Genomic DNA, 21,218 nt, shown 5'->3' on the forward strand with positions numbered 1-21,218 from the left:
TCCCCTTTAGAAGCAAATATCAAAAAAAAAATTACTGGATATAAGGAAGTTTGGTTATAACGAACTATTTTTCACTGGCCCTGGAGGTTTGCTGTAACTGTTTTACTGTAGTCATATTAATATTCTGAACACCCCGAAACAGAACACACTTCTATTTAATTTAATAGCTGAACAGTCATCCTTTTGTACAAAAGTCTGGACAGGTATGGAATTCAGTACATTATTTTTTTATATCTTAAAAATTGGTTCACAGTTGTTCAAAGACAAGTTGATGTTGTCTCAGCCAATCAGACAGAAAGGAGGCCAAATTAGGTCTATACCATACATACAGCACAGCTCCAGAATTTTTCATGGCCCACCCTGGACAGCACATTATGTGAAATGGTTTGTATTACAACATGTGCACTGTGCAGAATGGTGCAGATATATTCCATTACACAAATGTGTACCGTGACACACTGTGAAAGCACTCCACGGTGCACCATGTAGCTTTAAAATCATTCTTCGCGCTGCTATTTGTAAAATTTGTACATGCATTTTTTTTTTTACATCACTGGCAATAAACATTAAAACATTCTCAGCATATACATGAATACCTGATAGGCAACAATTTCAATATATTTTATATGGATAACTGCATTTGACCAGACATGGTGGCTATAAGTGGTTAGAGTATTCACTTCTTGACCAGGAGATTGTGGGTACAATCCCACTCATACGACGTAAAAATACGAAGTGACTGCTCATTTTAACAGTAAATACTCAGCATGAGACCTTACAGAGGTAGAGTGTCCCGGCAAACACTTGTGTTATGTGTACATGTTACATTTACTTACAATGTATTACCCTAGCTGCTTCAGCCTTCAGCACCAAGCATAGGTCTAAATCTGACATTGATACTTCACTTGCAGCTAGTTATATCTCAATAGGAGTGATGAAAAACTTTTTATCAGAAAGACAAAGGAATTTGATTTTTTTAGGCCGAAATCACAGAAATGATCCTTGTATCATGTAGTCACTGACGTAAGATTAATTATTTCAGCATCTGAATTTCCTTATTAATATATGTATCAGATAAAGCCCAAAAACTATTTTCTTTCATCATTGTGCTCTGTTGATCTGACCTATGACCTGAACTCAAAATAACTAGAGATAATCATTGTCACATGAACTCACCATTGGTGTAAGTTAAATCAATAATCAATTTAGGAAGTAATCAAATACATGTAATAGTTATTGAACAGCTGATTCCTGTATAATACCCCCCCCCCCCCCTTCATTTGAAGGGGTAAAATAAATTACTGACAAGAAATCATTTCTGGAACGAAATCTCTATTACTGCACTACTCCGCCCAATAGAAATTACAAAGATGGGCACATCAAAAACACAAAAGAAAAAGTTTCTGATTGGACCATCAAGTTCTGATACACGGTGTAAGACAATGCTCACACATAATGATTCATCTAACCTACATCCCATTTCTATGCATGTTCTGAACTTTAAATTGAACATCAGACATGCCAACTTTTTTTCAATGTCCACAAAGGCCTGTATTTTTTGTGAAAAACTGGCCAGTAATACTGTTTTGTTTTTGGCCACAACAGCTACACTTAAACCTACATGGTTCAGGTGAGCTAAAAAGTTGATACACTGCACCAGTGCTTCTGTTGTAAAATTCTTACCCTGGTGGCTGTTCCCTGTAATCATTGTGGGTGTCACTGCAATTAAAAGATTTCATTAATGTAAAATCAGAGTATTCACTGACAGTCTAAACTTCTTGCTTATATGCACATGTAATTTTGAAATTAATCAAATCATTTTTAATAATGAAACCAGTTCATGTATTAAAACTGACAATATTTCATATGGTCAGAGCACTTACATTATTATCATAGCCTCTTCATAGGTTGGTAGATCATCTGCAAAATTTATTACATTTTGAAAACAAGAGACCCATTTGGGCTTAATTAAACAGTCACCTGGCTTGCAATGACATAATTATATACATGTATATAGAAAGTGTTGCATGTTTGTGGTACAATTAGTTTATCTTTCAAAACCTGGAGAACCCTAAGAACAGAATGGGCTTCAGATTTTGTGATGAGTCATTACATATCATCTGGTCAAGAGCAGCCTTTGCACCAAGTATGAACTTCTGAATTGCCTTTCCATTACAATGTCGTTGCCTAGGTATCCATTACAATGTTGTTGCCTAGGTATCCATTACAATGTCGTTGCCTAGGTATCCATTACGATGTCGTTGCCTAGGTATCCATTACAATGTCGTTGCCTAGGTATCCATTACAATGTCGTTGCCTAGGTATATCCATTACAATGTTGTTGCCTAGGTGCAGAGTCGGAGAGACAGACAGAAAATGGATACATAAACAGGCTGATTCCTCTAGAACATCTAAACCTTGTTTGCAGGGCTATTTCAATGATCCTAATTTTTGTTTGCTATATAATCATGAATAATTAAAAGAAGAAACTTCTTGAAGTAAAAAAGAACAACTACTGAAGGAGTTAATCCCCATCCCTTTTCCATTAGAAGAATCATAAGGCCAATTCAACTTAATTGATAGATTATCATCCCCGTCCGCCCCTCAAAAATCGACCCACCCCAAATTTTTTTATTTTGCGGAACTTGCGATTTCCGGAAAATTTTCATGTCCGACTCGGGTATTTACACTTTTTGTGTACATTTCCAGAATTAGTAACATGAAAAGCCAGGCCACATGAAGAAAATAGATATTGTTTTCTTAAATTCTCGCATTCTTACGGGTGTAAATCTTGATAAGTTTGGTATCTTTCTGTGTTTGAAATTAAAGCTTTAACTGGAATTCGTCTGTGAAATAAGCATAGACTGATATCCATCTGACATTATATGATACACTTCTGTTGTCAAAAACTCGTTTGTCATTAGCATAATATTTTTATCAGAAAATAAAAATTAAAAAATAAAATCCTCCCACCTGCCCCATACTTTTTGGTGACCCTGGATGATAATCTACTAATTAAGTTGAATTGGCCTAACAAAAGTACCGCCAATGGTACATAATACACTCGTGAAAAGCTAATATAGGGCGTTTTTCTTACACCATGATTTGTAGAACTTGCCTTCAAGTAGTATTAGCAATCATCAGGGTGTGACATACTTTCTTTGCATCGAAAAAACAAGACAAATCATGTACATGTACTCTCTATGTAATATTTTCACTTGGCATGAGACGTATGTGTACCAAGTTTAATGGTCCTTGCCCCATTGTCTGTATCCTGCCCACAAGGTCCGGACAGAGAGACCATAATACGTCCCATTTCCTTCTTTGACGGGCGTATAAAAACGTTAACACCTACTCTGTGGGGGAAAATACCCTTTGACAAGATATGAAGATTATATTTAGGTGATTCCAGGAAAAAAAGATTCTGCATTGACAATTGAAATAAATAACATTGGTGCAAGGGTAATGGATATATAATGTATAAATAAAAATTCAAACTACATATACGATCAAGACATTTTTTTTTACACTGCATGATGTGGAATTTTAGTAGTTTTCTGTAATACATTATGCTTTAAATAATATATACCTAGTATGCTATAAAAATGAATTAAATATGTCTAAAAACGGACCTCTCCCACTATACTGGGGGTGGTGGGGGTGGGGTGGTGTGCAGTGTGAATTACAACACGTTTAATTAAATTTGGTCTATCAAATGTATTAAGCCCATCTACCCGTATGTGCCAATTATTTTTTTCTTTACAACATGATCTGTGTGAACCTTTCTGTTTCAATGATTCAAGCTTTGTTTTGATGTTGTTTTCAAGAGTCTGTTTACTGTGACCCTTAAACACAAACGACAGATATGCTGTCGTTATTAAAACAATAAAATGCTTTCTTTGTTGTTTCCTTGGGTGATGAAGGTTATGCAAATTTTTTCTGCACTGATAGCTACCTGGATCACCCAATGAAACAACAAAGAAAGGCATTTCATTGTTTATATTTATATTCTTATGTATTATCTAAAAATATAAACTAAAATTAAGATCTAAAATATTATATGGTTGACCCATTTGTTATGTTAAATGGAACAGCCAATGCACCCTTTGACCTTGATGACACTCCATATGGTAACGATTTTGCAGACAGGTGGTACTAGAAAACCAGATCTAACTAGTTTGCAACAAACATGTATTTACTACATGATGAAAGCAATGTCAATTTCAAAAGAAATATAAGAGAAAAGATTCAGTGAATGTAAGTACATATTTTTAAATATATGTTCTTAAATACATATGTATATCTTTTCACTCCCCCACCCCTTTTTTCCCCCTCTTGTACAACATGCACCTCTTCTATACCATGAATAATGAACTCCATACTTGTTTCAAATACCACTTTGTATATGATCACGGAATCTATCATTTCATTCATTGTCATTTTATTCATATCTTTGATTGCACGTATCATATTATGAGTATATTGTCTGTATTTCAGAAGGCCCCAAGGAAGAATAGTACGGTGTACTAATCGGGCTACCTCCTCTAAATAAAGCATAACCATTATTACTTCCTATAATCATCAACTGAGTGTGGTATATGTCTCCTACTCTGGGGAGCTTTTAATGCATGGCTCACATGAAAGTGTCAATTCAGCTGTTATCACGTGTCAGAATTATTTTTACTCTAACAAAATATTTAATGTCTCACATTTTGATTGTAGTGCTTAAATTAAAACTACTTGATACCATGCTTTAGTTGAAAGGATTAAAATAAATGACATCATCAAATACATTTTTATTTGTCTATATATAATTTTAACATCACCAAAAGCATTTCATTTGTCTATATATTATCTGTAGAAGTATTTGATTATGGTGAACTTACCATTTTGTCCTGAATTGATATTGTCAAGAGGCACTCCGCTATCTGGAAATCTCGCTTATAGAAGAAAAAAATCATGGTTTCTTTTAAAATTATTAGTAATACACATTAGCTGTAATTACAAATACAATACAATATGAAGTATTCTCTAATTTTCCTAAATTCAACACTGTACATAGTTTATGTCTGTTAGAGATTTTAAATGAAAGCAAATTGCAGAAAGCTGACACTATATGCTAATACTTACTCTTAAATATCATTACATTTATTTTCAAAAGTAATCCCCAAGAAAAAAAGTCTGGCATAAACATTTTTTTTAAAGCAATTGCTACTTGTTTTACACTTTATACAATATAAAGGATATTTACATAAGATAAATGCAGATGTCATAAATGCTATATATACCAAGTTTGGCCCTGCCCAGGAGTCAGAACCTCTACTCTGGAGATCATGAAACTCAAACTTTTGGTATACTAGGCCATCTTGCTCTATTACAACATCATTTAGTTTTCATTACCACATTTGTGGTTGTAGAGAAGATTTTTGAAAATTGGCCAATTTTTGACACGCTCCTAATTAATAAGGCCCCAGGGGTGTAGAAGTCCTGAAATTTACTTTATGTCCCCTTGTACCCAAGATGCTTCACACAAAACTTGAAAAGAATGGAAAGGGTAATTATCAAGAAGATGTTAATTAATTAAATTGTTCAATTATTAATGCACGACGCATGACAACAGATGACCAACAGCAATAGTTCACCTGAATGTTGTTGATGTAAAATTATCTATTTAAATCGAGTCTAACAAGTGAAATAAATTATTACTGTATACATTAACATGTATTGTATAAACCCAAGAAATGAAAGGTAAGTGGGGCATTTATAAACTACATGAGCGCAAAGGATTGTCTAGCAAAATGATCATCCCATATGAGTTGTATAAAATCTACAAGACGATGGGACACAAATGTCAATTTTGGGAATATCATGCTTAGCATGTACATTTAATGAAATGGATTGGTTGATTGTGTACATTCACATATATTTCTTCTTGTATTTCATTTGGAATCATGGGCAAAGCTGCTAAATATCAATTCAAATACATGTTACTGTAAAATGAAATGTAAAAATTAATAATAATTAGTACATACCCTGCACATCATTTAGATCTGAAAAGAAAAACAAGAAATGTTTGTAAAACATATATGCTCCCCATGGTGCAAAATTGAAATGGGTTATATACACATGCATCTTTTAATTGATAGTAGTGCCAATTAAGCATTTCAAAATCTTGAGCAGACAATATCTTCCTATGTCCTGAGTGGCTTGACCATGTGACCTAAAAATCAATAGGGGTCATCTACTCCTTATGCTGTACCAGTGTACCAAGTTTGGTGTCAATCAAGCAAATGATTCTTAAAATATAGGAGATAATATATTACTATATCCAGTTTATCCCTTGACCAACCGCCGCGGTGGCCGAGAGGTTAGAGCGTTCATCCCGCATGCGGAAGGCCGGGGTTCGAATTCCGGCCATGACAGACCTAAGTCGTTAAAACTGGTAGTGACAGTTCCATCGCCAAACGCTTTGTATCATGTGTGAATTTCACAGGTCCTCGGAGATGACCTTAAAAACGTGTCCCGTGTCGCAGTAGGTGTGGCACGCTGAAGAACCCTCACTGCTCAATGGCCGTTACTGCCGAACATAGGCCTAAATTTGAAGCCCTTCACCGGTCTAAAGAACCCTCACTGCTCAATGGCCATTACTGCCAAACATAGGCCTAAATTTGAAGCCCTTCACCAGTCTTGGTGACGTCTCCATATGAGTGAAAAATTCTCTCGAGAGACATTAAGTAAGATACAATCAATCAATTATCCCTTGACCTTTGACCATATGAACCCAAATTTTATATGGGTCATCTATTCCTTATGATGTGCCAGTCTACCAAGTTTGATGTCCTCCAAGCAAAGGATTCTCAAGATATTGAATGGACAGTATATTCCTATGTCCAGTTTGACTTTGACCATGTGACTTCAAAATCAATAGAGGTCATCTTCTCTTTAAAATGTACCAGGGGTCATCTACTCCTCACAATGTATCAGTGTACCAAGTTTAATGTCTGTCAAGGAAAGGTTTCTCAAGAAATTGAGCGAACACAGCATCTTCCTATGTCCAGAGTAGATTGACCCTTGACCTTTGCCCTGAGAATCAATAGGGGTCCTCTTCTATTCATAACCAACCCATATATGAAATATCATTACAATGAAATAAATGGTTCTCCAGATATTGAGTGGACAACATGTGGTCTACCGACCGATCAACAGACAGGTGCAAAGCAGCAAGCCCCTCTTCTTCAAAGGGGGCATAATAACAAATCAGATCATGATGTGAACATTACCTGTGTGCAACTAAGGTGTACAAAGTACATTACCTGTGTGTAACCAAGGTGTACAAAGTACAATACTTGTGTGTAACCAAGGTGTACAAAGTACATTACCTATGTGTAACCAAGGTGTACAAAGTACAATACTTGTGGGTAACTAAGGTGTACAAAGTACATTACCTGTGTGTAACCAAGGTGTACAAAGAACAATACCTGTGTGTAACCAAGGAGTACAAAGAATATTACCTGTGTGTAACTAAGGTATACAAAGTTCATTACCTGTGTGTAATGAAGGTGTACAAAGAACATTACCTGTGTGTAACCAAGGAGTACAGAGAATATTACCTGTGTGTAACTAAGGTATACAAAGTTCATTACCTGTGTGTAACGAAGGTGTACAAAGAACATTACCTGTGTGTAACTAAGGTGTACAAAGAACATTACCTGTTTGTAACTAAGGTGTGCAAAGTACATTACCTGTGTGTAACTAAGGTGTACAAAGTACATTACCCGTGTGTAAATAAGGTGTGCAAAGTACATTACCTGTGTGTAACCAAGGAGTACAAAGTATATTACCTGTGTGTAACTAAGGTGTACAAAGCACATTACCTGTGTGTAACAAAAGTGTCAAAGTAAAATACCTGTGTATAACTAGATACCATTGTGATAGTAAGCATCACAAAATGGCTCCGCTTTGTGGCATATTTTGCTAAGGTCAAGGTCCATTACTCTTTTTAAAAAAGTCAACAAAGCCCCAACTCACATATGATCTGTAACCCATTAATAAATTCATGACTATATAAATTTTCAAATCAATACAACAGCTGCAAATATATCAAATTTACTAGTTTCAAGGTCCATACATCTTTTTTTTAAAAAGGGTCAGGAAAGCCCAAACCCAAACTTGATGAAATTTAACCGTGTTTTGTTTCAAAGATGAGAATGCATGAAAATGCTGATCTTTAGGGAGGAAAAAGACACAAGGTAAATGATAGGCCCGCACTGACGGAAGACAATGCCTCCGTTTCAAGTCCTTAAAATTCATTTCACTGCCTGAATGGTTACTGAAATACACATGGCTTTATAGAACATGTGTCAGACAAAGGTACTTGATATTTTTCGTTAGAAAAAGAGAGTAAAATTTTAATGTAATGAGTGTTAACATTAGATATGATTAATTAGCCGTGTTTCGAGTTCCTCCGGAACACCCGGGATTTTTCGTATTTAGCCACGCCGGTCACGTGATATGAGCAAAATGTTCCACAGGGGTACTTCCGGTTAATTTTGTTTACACTGGTAACAAAATTGTTTTTGACAAAATATAGATTTTGCGGCACAAACTGTCGCAAATCAGATAAAGGATAGCAAGGGATATATATTTACTTGGGAAGATGTCAAAGTTTACCTTTTCCCAAACCCGGGAAAAGCGTTCACGCAGAGGAAACGATGGCGTCATTTGTGTAGAAAACCACGAGCAGCCAAAATTGAGTTCGATTATTACATTCCGTGAAAGCTGAACCAACAAAGGAACATCATTGTTCTAGCAAGTTTCCTTATATTAACTTTTAGGAAAACCAAGAGGTTTGTACTGACTCTTAAAAATGTAATATAGACTGTGCAAAATCTTGTCAATCTTAAGAATAGGTATACTTGTACCCTCATCCACATCTGAGCAGTGTATGTATTTTACAACGGTGTTCATAAATTGCAAAATTTTGAATTATATCAAAGAACATTGATCTTTTCTCCAACTTTTAATACCAATCAAGCACAGGCAATATGCATCGCTTGGGGTACTCTTTAATAGTAAATTCGAACACAAGTGATGCATATTGCCTGTGCAATCAAGGTACTTTGCATGTACATGTACATCAGATATGTACATTTCCACTCAAACCACTTATATACAAGAATGGAACCAGCTGAACATGAGCCAGGTTATATATTATGTATTTGCTCTCCTACCCCTTTGATTCAGTACTGTGTAAGGAAATATACTATTGAGTATATATATATTTTAAAAAGAATAACAAAGAACAACAATTTTCATTCATATTTCATTCAACATATATATACACAGGTTGATAACAATGGCTGATCTGCATATAATGACTGCTAGTTATTGGCTGGTATGCAGTGAAAGGGAGCTAAAAAGGAGTAAAAAGTTCATATCAGCCAGGTGAGAATTAATTTCTTCTTTTTTGTGTGTTATACATATGTAATTCTTTTCTTTTGCTGCTTCAAATCTTGTGTATTTGAAAATTTTCAGTCTAATATTTTGGCAATGTTATAGGTAGTGTGGCTTAAATAAACCAGTGTTAAGGAATATCCAGTAATGGCATGACATCATGAGAGTTTGGCATACCGACATTCAGATGATTAATGATGAAACTGAAGACCTCAAGTGAAAGGCATGGAAAATGATCCTGTTCCCATATACCTGAAAAAGAGGAGGGATGCCACAATATTGATAATAGACTTTTGTCAATTTGAGAAGCAAAGATGTAAAAAAAAAAAAAAAATAATAATAATAATAATGCTGAAATTATAATTCATGTATTTGTTAAAAATACTGTTCACTGTACATACATGTATATTTTTTTAAACTTATTTTTAAATACATGAAGTAATTCATATTAAAACTGTGAATGTACGAGTTTTCATGATTTTATTTATATTTAAGTCAATTCACCTTTTTCAAACTTTTGATGCATATGACGGATTTCCTCTGCATTGCTATATCTATCAGGCCCAGCACAATCTCTATATTTAGCTATATAGTTTTATAAAGCTATTTCAAACAGCTTCATTAAGCTAGTTTCGATTAAATTTCTTAAGTGCAATGACACATAACAATATACATGTACTTTGAACTAACCACAACACTATTTTAGGTATAGATCATATGTCATTTTAAGAATTTTCATGAAAAGAGAATTTCTTTTGTATTGATAACTGTCCACTACCTTGTGTGTGTCGAAGCTTTGATAAGTATATGATGACTTTACAATGTGGAATCTGTAACAACTTAATAATCCTAAACATTTGACAATTTTGAATTCAAAATTCTTCCTAAGGTACATAGTTTAAGAAGCTTTTTTTGTTTACAGTGTGTTGTTTCAAGTACAAGGATGAAATATTTTCACTTAGAAATTCAATTTTTATGCTTTAAAAATATATTTGATAGAAGATTTGAAATAGTTATATCAAGCAATTTCAATTAGCTTTACAAAGCTATATAGCTTGATTAGCATATTTATATAGCTAAGTATACTAGAGATTGTGCTGGACCAGTCTATGAGCACATAATTGAAATTATGTTGCTGAAAGGAATAATATTACCTTAATCATGATCAGATATATATTTTGTTCAGTGATATAAATATGAGCAGTAATCACAAATACCTACTGGATTGTGAAAAGTCAATAAAATGACTACAACAATAAATAGTCATGCTAAAAATTCTTTCAATTACATGAGTATATCATTAAAAGTCGAACTCCAAAGACTTAATCTGTAACACAAGTATTAGTTGATAAATAATTATTTTCAAATTAGACAGCATATTGACTATACCCAAGTAGATAATTTTATCCTCGCCCACATATGGCTATATCATTGCACTTAGAAACCCAGTCTAATTCAATCTAAACTAGCTTTAAATTATAAAGCCATTTCAAATACCTATAATATTATAGCTAATCTATTACTTTTCACTGTGTATTGTCATTATCTAAATTTTATATCAATAATTATCAGGTCCAGTCCAAAGACTATTTCTACCTATGTAGCTACTTATAGCTACCTAGGTATTTAAACCTACTCCAGGTAGCTATTTTTACCTACGTTTTCCTTTACTTGCATTTCGTGGCCAAACGCAGGAACGGCGCAACATGGTGTGTACCAAATTTCTTGATTCACTTATACTGACATTGAATACCACAAAAATATTGGACAAAAAATGATTACTTTCAAATTTGCATCAATAACTGCACCCACTTCCATTCTCTAGGAACTTAGGATCAAAGATACATGATAAGAAGTCTAGAATGTTTTACAAATCTTTATTAATTTTAAAGTTAACATTCATGCACTCTTACATTAAAAGTTTTTGAGTCGATTTTTCACGCAATTTCCTCTACATTTTCCACCCTCGTAAAGTATATAAATTTACACTCCGAATTTTGTCATGCACATGCACAACATGATACATAAAACGACTGACCTGTTTAAAAGATGTGCCTTAATTATTATTTATTTATATCTTTAAAAACATGTAAAAGTAGCTACTTTAAGTAGCTTTAAATACCTAGGTAGCTATTAATAGCTACGTAGGTAGAAATAGTCTTTGGAATGGACCTGGTTATATATGTTACATGTTTATGCCCATTTTGGCCCTGATTTGGTAACGTAAATTCTATTTCACATAGGCCCTAGACTGTACTGGACCCGAGTGGACCTAATGCCTGCTTTATGAAGCAGTGCACATTGTGTTTTGTATATATATAAAATATCGTCATAATTTTCATTTTACCTGTTTGACAGGTTTCAGTGAGTCTAATACGTTCTTTTCCTTTACCCCTCCGGTTACTAGACAGCTGGGCCTTGTGTGAGTTACACGACATGCATCGTCTTCTTCTGTTCTTGACGAAGTCTTTCGTTGTATTTCGTAGATCAATAGTAGCTTATCAAACGCTCATAAACAAATATGTACCGCATACACCCCAAACTATTCAATTTGTATTTCAATTTCATGATGATCGACAAAATTAAGCCTAGGCCTAATACACGAAGTGTCGACTGTTGGTAAACAACGATAAACCGGAAGTAACCCTGTGGAACATTTTTGACGCGGCGTGACTAAACACAGAATAAACACTGTGTTCCGGAGTAACTCGAAACACGGCTATTTGGTGTACTATAATAACGCAACTTAAAATAATTTTATCTAAATATTAAAAAAAAAAAATAAACTAGATAGATTAACCTAGAACAATACGGAATACATGTAATGTCTTTTATGTAGGGACGCTTTGTAAACCCTGTTGTGGGTTCAAGCAATATCCCACAAACAGTCAGATATACATCGTCGGATACCCACGGCTGATCTCGTCTTCTACTCGATCAGCCATGGGTATCCGACTATGCCAGATATGGTGCATCTCTGTGTATCCTACAGGAAAGGACCTCTGAGAAGACATAAGAAAAGCCACTTTCATCAGTTGGCTGTTATTTTTTTGCTGACATTTGTAAAATTACATTAAAATCAATACATCAAGTATTGCAATTTACATTTTGTAGACTGTGAAAGAGGACTTAGTGCTCTCAAGAGAATACAGAACCAGTTGAGAAACAGATTGCCCTTAGCAAACAAGATTCTAAACCGAAGGACCAGATCCTGATACAAGTTCCCTTTCAAGGAAACAGCAGCTTTGTGGAAAAACTCAAGACCAAGATTGATTATAATGTTTAATATTTACACCTTATAAAAACTATTGAAATGTTTAATCTTTGTGTGTGTGCATGTTTTTGTTGTTGTTGTTTTTGTTTACAATCCTAATACAAAACTGGTTGTGAGGAACTACATGTGCAGTCTTCTAAATGTCATGAACACTTCGGGCGCAGTCTGCAACACAGCAAAATTTGAAGTGATGGAGAACCCTGATCAAGTATGAATTTTTCATTTAATAGCTGCAGGGATAGCCAAAAGAACCCAGGAAAACTGTCAAAGCTTGGACACACAGGCTGATGACTATAGGGCACACAGGATGATGACTATAGGACACACAGGCTGATGACTATAGGGCACACAGGTTGATGACTATAGGGCACACAGGCTGATGACTATAGGACACACAGGCTGATGACTATAAGGCACACAGGCTGATGACTATAGGACACACAGGCTGATGAATATAGGACAGGTAGCTACTGTAGACTAAGTACAATACCTGCAGGTAGTTACTGTAGACTCTAAGTACAATACCTGCAGGTAACTACTGTAGACTAAGTACAATACCTGCAGGTAACTACTGTGGACTAAGTACAATACCTGCAGGTAGCTACTGTAGACTAAGTACAATACCTGTAGGTAGTTACTGTAGACTATAAGTACAATACCTGCAGGTAGTTACTGTAGACTAAGTACAATACCTGCAGGTAGCTACTGTAGACAAGTACAATACCTGTAGGTAACTACTGTAGACTATAAGTACAATACCTGCAGGTAGTTACTGTAGACTAAGTACAATACCTGAAGGTAGCTACTGTAGACTAAGTGCAATACCTGAAGGTAGTTACTGTAGACTAAGTACAATACCTGCAGGTAGTTACTGTAGACTAAGTACAATACCTGAAGGTAACTACTGTAGACTAAGTACAATACCTGCAGGTAACTACTGTGGACTAAGTACAATACCTGCAGGTAACTACTGTAGACTAAGTACAATACCTGTAGGTAGTTACTGTAGACTAAGTACAATACCTGCAGGTAGCTACTGTAGACTAAGTACAATACCTGCAGTTAGTTACTGTAGACTATAAGTACAATACCTGCAGGTAGTTACTGTAGACTAAGTACAATACCTGCAGGTAGCTACTGTAGACTAAGTACAATACCTGCAGGTAGCTACTGTGGACTAAGTACAATTAGTTTCCTCACCTACTGCTTGATCTTCTCTCTCTTCGGTATTGATTTGTTTTTGGAGAACTTTCCTTGCTGCATCTCGCAGTTTTTGTCTCTCCTTTTCCTCTGAAATTATATATATATATATATCATAGATACACACATGTATATTTCAATTTTCATGTTTGATTCTCACTAAAGATGACTATAAATAACTCTATACATGCATGTAAAAAACTATGGTTCAAGTGGTTGTAGAGATCGATATAAATGAAAATAGTTTCAAAATACAGCCTGTCTTTTCACACACTTTATTTCCAAAATGAGCCGAGCACTGATCATGTGACTGTCTAATTAGCACACCCTCTTTTTCACCCATTCTTGCCAATTTCTTGGATCTGTGCGTGTCTATAACTACCGTTAAGTGTGTTACACATAAATTTAGTTCATGAATTTCGTCCAATTTGTCCTTATTCCTGTATCCACCATCGATAAACTCTATGTCAAAACTTTACTGACATCAATCTTCTTTCCAGCCACATATTAAGAAAGCATGCCATGCATTATACTTCATTTTGAAAACTTGGTTAATAAGAAGAATTGTGATATATACTCTGTACTTGGTTAATAAGAATTGTGATCTATACTCTGTACTTGGTTAATAAGAAGAATTGTGATCTATACTCTGTACTTGGTTAATAAGAAGAATTGAATTGTGATATATACTCTGTAACTCACCTTCTTCATCACCTCGGTCCGCCATGGCTGATTGATCAAATTACAATCACTTTTCTGGAAACAGATGTGGTTCTACAAGACATATTGAAATCTTGATAAAAATCAATGAGAACATACTGATATACTTCTTAGTACAATGGGTACATGTTGATTGATTGCTTGTATACATGTATTGTTTACGTCCCTCTCGAAAATTTTTCACTCAAAGACATATGGAGACGTAACTATTGCTGGTTAATTAGAGCTGAAAAAGTTAGGCCTATGATGCTCGGTGCTTGAGCAGGGAGGGATCTTCATATGTGCCACACCTGCTGTGACACGGGACCTCAGTTTTTGCGGCCTCATCCGAAGGCCCTCCATTTAGTCGCCGCTTATGACAAGCAAGGGGTACTGAGGACCTATTCTAACCCGAATACCCATGGGACTTAATGGGTACATGCATTTTATACATGTTCTAATCCCTGGGAAAAAAAACTTTGAATAAATAAGTTTATTACGAATTAAGACCTGAATGTAAAAATCAAGAAATATTTTCATTATTTTGTGAAGTTTCTCATCCTTATACACACTCTATATATTAGTCCTTCACAAAATAACTGTAGCAGCTCTGTTTGGGGGGGGGGGGGGGGGGGTCACAGGCAATTAATACTTGGGTTGGAACTTATGAGCACTCGTTAAGAGTATTAATTCAAACCCTAGGGATGTAATTATAATCAATTTAAACATATTAATTAGCACCACTAAACTTTGTTGACCACAGTAGCATAGGCTGCTTCAAAGAACACCCAAATAATCTCTCTCTCTCTCTCTCTCTCTCTCTCTCTCTCTCTCTCTCTGCAATATTATTAGAACACTGTTATCTGCTATGCTTAAACATGTAAATGTAGAAATTATGAAATACTGTTTCCATAGAAGGAATTTTTTTTAAAAAGTCATATTTGCAAGCAATAACCAGGGGCCAGTTTTACAAAACAACTCACAACAACGTTGCAAGTCTTATATGTATTACACAGTTATTAATTTGAATGAACAGATGAATGAAGTTAACTTTTCTGAGGCTTAATTTTCAACATTATCAAATTTTTTTTATACATACATGTATAGATAAGATAAGTTTTATTCCAATTTTGGGCTCAGAGGGCATAACAGCAAAATAGTTTATAAAGAAGGAAATTTCAAAAAAGAAAGAAAGTTTACAACATTAGCTACAGGTTACATAGACTGCAAACTACATGTATATATATTGCATTTGGAGTGAATAATCTTACAATAAACTGGAAAATTCCAGTGTATGTAAAGTTGGTCGTAAGTCTTAATTAAGTTCTTTTATAAAACGTGCCCCTGCATGGACCTAGTTGCACGAAGGTTAGTTAACTTTAACTAACAGTTAAATTGTCATTAATTTAGGTCTTATGTCTATATAGTGTTAACTAGATATTAACTATCAGTTAAACTTAATAATCTTTTGTGCAAATGGGCCCTTATATCACATATACAAGCAACTAAAAACATAATAAGCAAATTATACATTTATTTACTCCCTAAATAAATACTACTGGCTTTGTGTATCCATGATCGAACACTGGGATTACTAATGAAACTGCACACAAAAAACTTAATTGTATATTCACTTACACAGTGGGCAATTGTCCCACTCCCAGCGTGTAAACAAATTGTTTTGCTCTTACTGCGTTTAGAGTTCTCTAAAGGGAAATAAATCAGACATATCGCGAAGCTTGCATATGCATGAGGAAAGTAAATTAATGCATGACAATTAAAAGCATGATGAATATGATATAGGAAATAATTCATGCAATATAATTAGTGATAGCCGATCGAGACATCGGGTATATGCGCATGTTTTGATTGCAATAAGAACTAGCATAATGAAAAGAGTATTTTTGCTAACATAATTAGAGCAAGAAATTCAAATATTAATTGCAATATTTCATTTTCTACAGTTACTGATAATCAAGAACTTGAAGGCAATATAAATATATGAATAAACAGGAGCACCACAGGCCTTATCAGATTTGATAGGGTTTGATGGCTGATTTTACATGATGAAACTATTCTTTCTTTTTATCACATGCAGGTTAATTCACTGCACTTTATTTAAAGATAGATCAAGAAATATCTGATACATTGTCTACATTGATTTACTACGGTGAAAACTTTGATAAATTGATTTACTGTAATGGTAAAAACTTGATTAACAACAGTAAAAACTTCATTTGATACATTGGTTAACTATGGTAAAAACATTGATATATTGTTCTACTACTGTAAACACCTTGATATATTGATTTACTATATGGTAAAAAATTTGATACACCGATTATTACAAAAGAATATGTAATATCCACTTGATATGCATTTTTGCATGCCGGACTGATACGTGATATGAATTTTCAGACCAGACGTTGATACTGGCTATTGTCACGTCACCTGTATTACACAGTGCAGAATCTGCATAATCATTATCAAATATATGATAATATTAGTTACACAGTTAGTTAGTGACCTGATACGGAAAAATACATGGTGTGAAAAGCCTCGCCCGATACGGGTTTTCTTTTCACACCATGTATTTTTCCGTATCAGGTCACTAACTGACTGTGTAACAAATTTATCACGTCGAAGACCTCTAACTGTATATGTGGGGGTCTATATCATACAACTTAGTCAAATGTCTTTCCTTTTGAAACGGCTGCAAGTCAAACCCGACGATAAATAAAATTACTCGCCCAATACGGATTTTACTCGCATGATACGGTTTTTTTCACGGCGTCATGTGACCAAGATCTGACCAATCAGATTTCAACAATTTTGTCTGAGGCGTGATAAATGTGTATAACTCTGTCACACATGTTGATAGGCTGCAGGACTCAATGCTAACTTTAAAAATAACTAGACCAATTAGACTAGTAGCTTAAAATTTTACTAGACCTGACCTCAACATCACCAGACCTGACCTCAACATCACTAGACCTGACTTCAACATCACCAGACCTGACCTCTACATCACTAGACCTGACCTCATCGTTACCAGATCTGACCTGAACATCACCAGACCTCACCTCATCATCACCAGACCTCACCTCTACATCACTAGACCTGATCTCAACATCACTAGACTTGACCTCAACATCACCAGACCTGACCTCATTATATTTATACATGTATTTCTACTTTCTCTCTCTCTCGTTCCATAAATATTAAATAACATACTCTGTATTGATTAACAATCATTTAATTATTCTGTCATCAGAATGATGAAAATGCATGTATATCTAGAGAACGAAATATGATATGATTTTCAAAATAAAACAAATCTGTCAAATTAAAATGATTTAATAAGCTGAATTCATTCTAATTGTTGCAACTAATGCACACATTGTTTTTCTTTCATTTAATGATAGCTTTTATTTATCCAGGATTACACAAATTAGAATAAAGCTAGTCTTCATTGCTTTATCATGTTTATTGCAAAGCTTCATTAAAACATGCTCTGCATTTTGATTATCTCCCCTTTGCATCCGCAAGAGAAACCAAACTTTGGTCCAAAGTCGAATAGCAACATTGTCAGTGTAAACAAATCAACATCAGGATTCAGTAGAAAATGGTAGATACATAAAACCTAATATACCAGTGTATAATTCATCAATTTCATTATATTCAATGGGAAAGGATGCCGATTTCAAATCAAAACTTATTATTTTTAATATAAACAAAGTCAAAACTGGAGACTAACACCTTGAGGTTAAAATTGTGGAAGATTCTCATAAGTGGATACCACGTGATATTCAGCAGGGTCTGAATCCAAAGTATAAACTTAAAGAATTAAAACAGCTAGATCACCAACACATAGTGAGAATGCAGGATACACTTTATTGGTTGACTGGTTTCGACCAGGGGGCAGTTGTTATCAGAACAGAAGACTCCACATTTTTTGTTATTAATAGTAACACGATCCACAATTTTTACCTCAGTAGAGACAATTCTTATAATTTTGTTGCTTTTAATCCATTTTCAACATGTCCCCTGTCCCGAGTTTACGTTAACTGGTCTTGAGAGCTGTCATAATAGGGGACCAGTTAACCTGGTTATGAGAAAATCAGGCTGACGTAATCAGAGTCGTGATTTAAACCCGGGACAGGGGCATGTTGAAAATGGATTAAAAGCAAGTAAGTTTTGATTTCCTTGTGACGGTTGTGTGCATTGCTGTTAAATGTTTGAAAACAACTTGTCTATTGCGTAAATCCAGGCACAATGACATCCGAGTTGAAACGTTGGTTGAAGCATAAACAGATAAACCATCACCAACTCAGGCATTTACCAGTTTACAAGTTTTCCAGAATCTAAACATGAATGTTTGCGAAGAGAAGTCTATGCCTCTCGACCTCTGTAAAAAGAATACTGAATTACATCTGACCACACCTACATGTTATATACATACGTATACATGTACATATTCATTGTTCACGATCAGATATGAACAAAACACCCTCTCTCTCTCCCTCTTTCTAACATTATTGCTTTTTAAATTCACCCTGTCAGATCTTGACTCTTGGAGTCCGTTTCTTCCCCTATCGTATAGCTACTGAGTTGTATATCCTAGGCACTACCAACTATTTGAAATAGTATTTCGAAATAATTCTAAGATTCAAATGCTCCAGCTGGATACAACCAGCAAAAGCTAGTCAATGTGCATTTCATAGAACATGAAAAGCATGCAATGAACCTACCTATATTCTGCATAGCCTTTTCCTACATCCTCAGAACTTGACGATTAACCTAAACCTGATCAAAATGTTTTGAGTTTTCACTTCGCACAGATTTTCAAGCATGCAAATGACGTTGAACACAACAACATATTTTAAAAAAGAAACCGTGCATGATAACTTTTTTATACCCGTACGTAATATACATTGTCCAATATTTATTATTTTGAACTGTAAGTAAAAAATATAATGGATGACGCCTTCCACCACTATTTTCATCAGTAGTCAATGAAAATTGCCGACATAATCATAATGGGATAATTTTTTACCGTTTCCTTGATTGCGTTTCACCAAATATATATATTAGAGTTTTAACACTCGGAATTAATTCAAAAATCCGCAAAAATATAGAAAATAGCACTGAAAGTAACGTTTGTTACGAATAAATTCTGCATACATTCCAGGGGCGGATCCAGGAATTGCGGTTACGGAGGGGGGCACTTAACTTTATGAGGCAGGAGGTCTGGGGGCCGCCTTGGTGGGGGACCAGGGGGCGAAGCCCCCGGAAGCTCCTTGACTTTACAGATTATAGGGCTTGAAATATGTCTCCTATTTAGTCATTTGTACTATTTTCTATCATTTCTTATAAGGTGAAATTAATAAAATGACGCAGATTTTAAGGGTTTTGGGGGGAAATTAAGTTCTCCCAATAAAGTAATTCAAGAAATCAAAACAAAAAAAATGTCATTTATTTCTCCGGGAGTGGAGAAATTATTGCTTCTTTTATCGTTTAACTACATTTTCCTAAACAAGATACCACTATTTACATGTACCTTAAATTTGAAAAAATTAGGGGGGGGGGGGCGCCGGCTGCGCCCCTCCCCTTAAATCCTCCACTGCATTCTAAAAAGTTCATAATGATAACACTATAAATAAAATTTTAATGAAGTTTTTAGGCCCATTACTTTTTGATCCTTGAGTGTATAGTGAAAATTGAAATTGATTATATGTATTTATCTACTGTCGGATTAAATATGCAGAACAAAATGTACATGTAAATTATGTATGTTACTGAAAAAATAAAGGTTTGGAAATCGACGATGATTACTGGGCATATTTGGACTCTCTTCTGTCTTACTCTGTGAGAAGAATTAACTAACGGGAGATTGAGGGGACGCCAATCTTAACGACGGTGCTCCTAATATTATCGCCTTCCCGTGGAGAGGGAATTGAGAGGGAAGCACGTTTTCTAAGTGATGATCTTGAAGATTTTCATGTTATCAGCAAAGTAGATGTCGGGACTCACTGAATTCACTGTGCCCGGTAGATCATTTTGTGAATAGCACAAAACAAACTCTCTCTGTTTCTCTCTATTTTAAAATAAAAACCCTAACAAACAACCCCCTCCCCCCACTAAACCAGAAGATACGAAAGTCCTATAAAAATGATTTATTTATACCAAGTTAAGCACATGGAACGACAACTGGCTTTTTACAGATAGTTGTAAAGTAATGTCATCGGACCCCATCTGACAAATCTCGGGGGGCTTTTTTCTTCTTCTTTTGCTCACCAACTTAAAAAAAACCACCTTTTACATAAGAGCATTAAGATCCTCCATTGATATTTTATTAGAGCTGATCAATTGATAATATTACTTATAATATATATTAATATCCTTTTCCCATTTATTATTATCATCAGAAAAGGTAATTTAAACTATTCATCGCAATGCCGTTCAGATCTGTTTTGCAGCCACGCTTCGAAAATATGACGTAGATGTTTACCAAATGAACAGTGTACTGCGACAGTCAAACATCGACACTGGGTTTGAGAATTGGTTTACTGAAAGCAAAAAAGATGGCTGA

The 21,218-nt window shown here is 34.9% G+C and overlaps 1 protein-coding gene and 2 long non-coding RNA genes across 3 annotated transcripts in view; 1 reads left to right on the plus strand and 2 right to left on the minus strand.

The window, feature by feature from the left end:
• Positions 1-19,515, minus strand: part of LOC125672540 (uncharacterized) — a 34,164-nt gene extending 14,649 nt beyond the window's left edge. Inside the window, exons 1-7 of the mRNA XM_048908736.2 lie at positions 19,378-19,515; positions 14,630-14,701; positions 13,928-14,017; positions 6,033-6,050; positions 4,887-4,940; positions 1,884-1,920; positions 1,684-1,719 (exon numbers count right to left, since the gene is read on the minus strand). Of these exons, the coding sequence (XP_048764693.2) occupies positions 1,684-1,719; positions 1,884-1,920; positions 4,887-4,940; positions 6,033-6,050; positions 13,928-14,017; positions 14,630-14,654 (260 nt within the window). The 5' untranslated portion in view covers positions 14,655-14,701; positions 19,378-19,515. The remainder of the gene's footprint in view (positions 1-1,683; positions 1,720-1,883; positions 1,921-4,886; positions 4,941-6,032; positions 6,051-13,927; positions 14,018-14,629; positions 14,702-19,377) is intronic.
• LOC130046990 (uncharacterized) lies at positions 8,452-9,918 on the plus strand. The gene is made up of 2 exons (XR_008796081.1): positions 8,452-8,846; positions 9,346-9,918. It is a non-coding gene; the product is annotated as an uncharacterized LOC130046990 (long non-coding RNA).
• LOC130046989 (uncharacterized) lies at positions 9,309-12,172 on the minus strand. The gene is made up of 2 exons (XR_008796080.1): positions 11,801-12,172; positions 9,309-9,705 (listed from the first exon to the last, which is right to left on the minus strand). It is a non-coding gene; the product is annotated as an uncharacterized LOC130046989 (long non-coding RNA).
• Positions 19,516-21,218: the final 1,703 nt, after the last annotated feature.

This window comes from Ostrea edulis, chromosome 6 (genome assembly GCF_947568905.1).
Source record: "Ostrea edulis chromosome 6, xbOstEdul1.1, whole genome shotgun sequence".
NCBI lineage: Eukaryota > Metazoa > Mollusca > Bivalvia > Ostreida > Ostreidae > Ostrea > Ostrea edulis.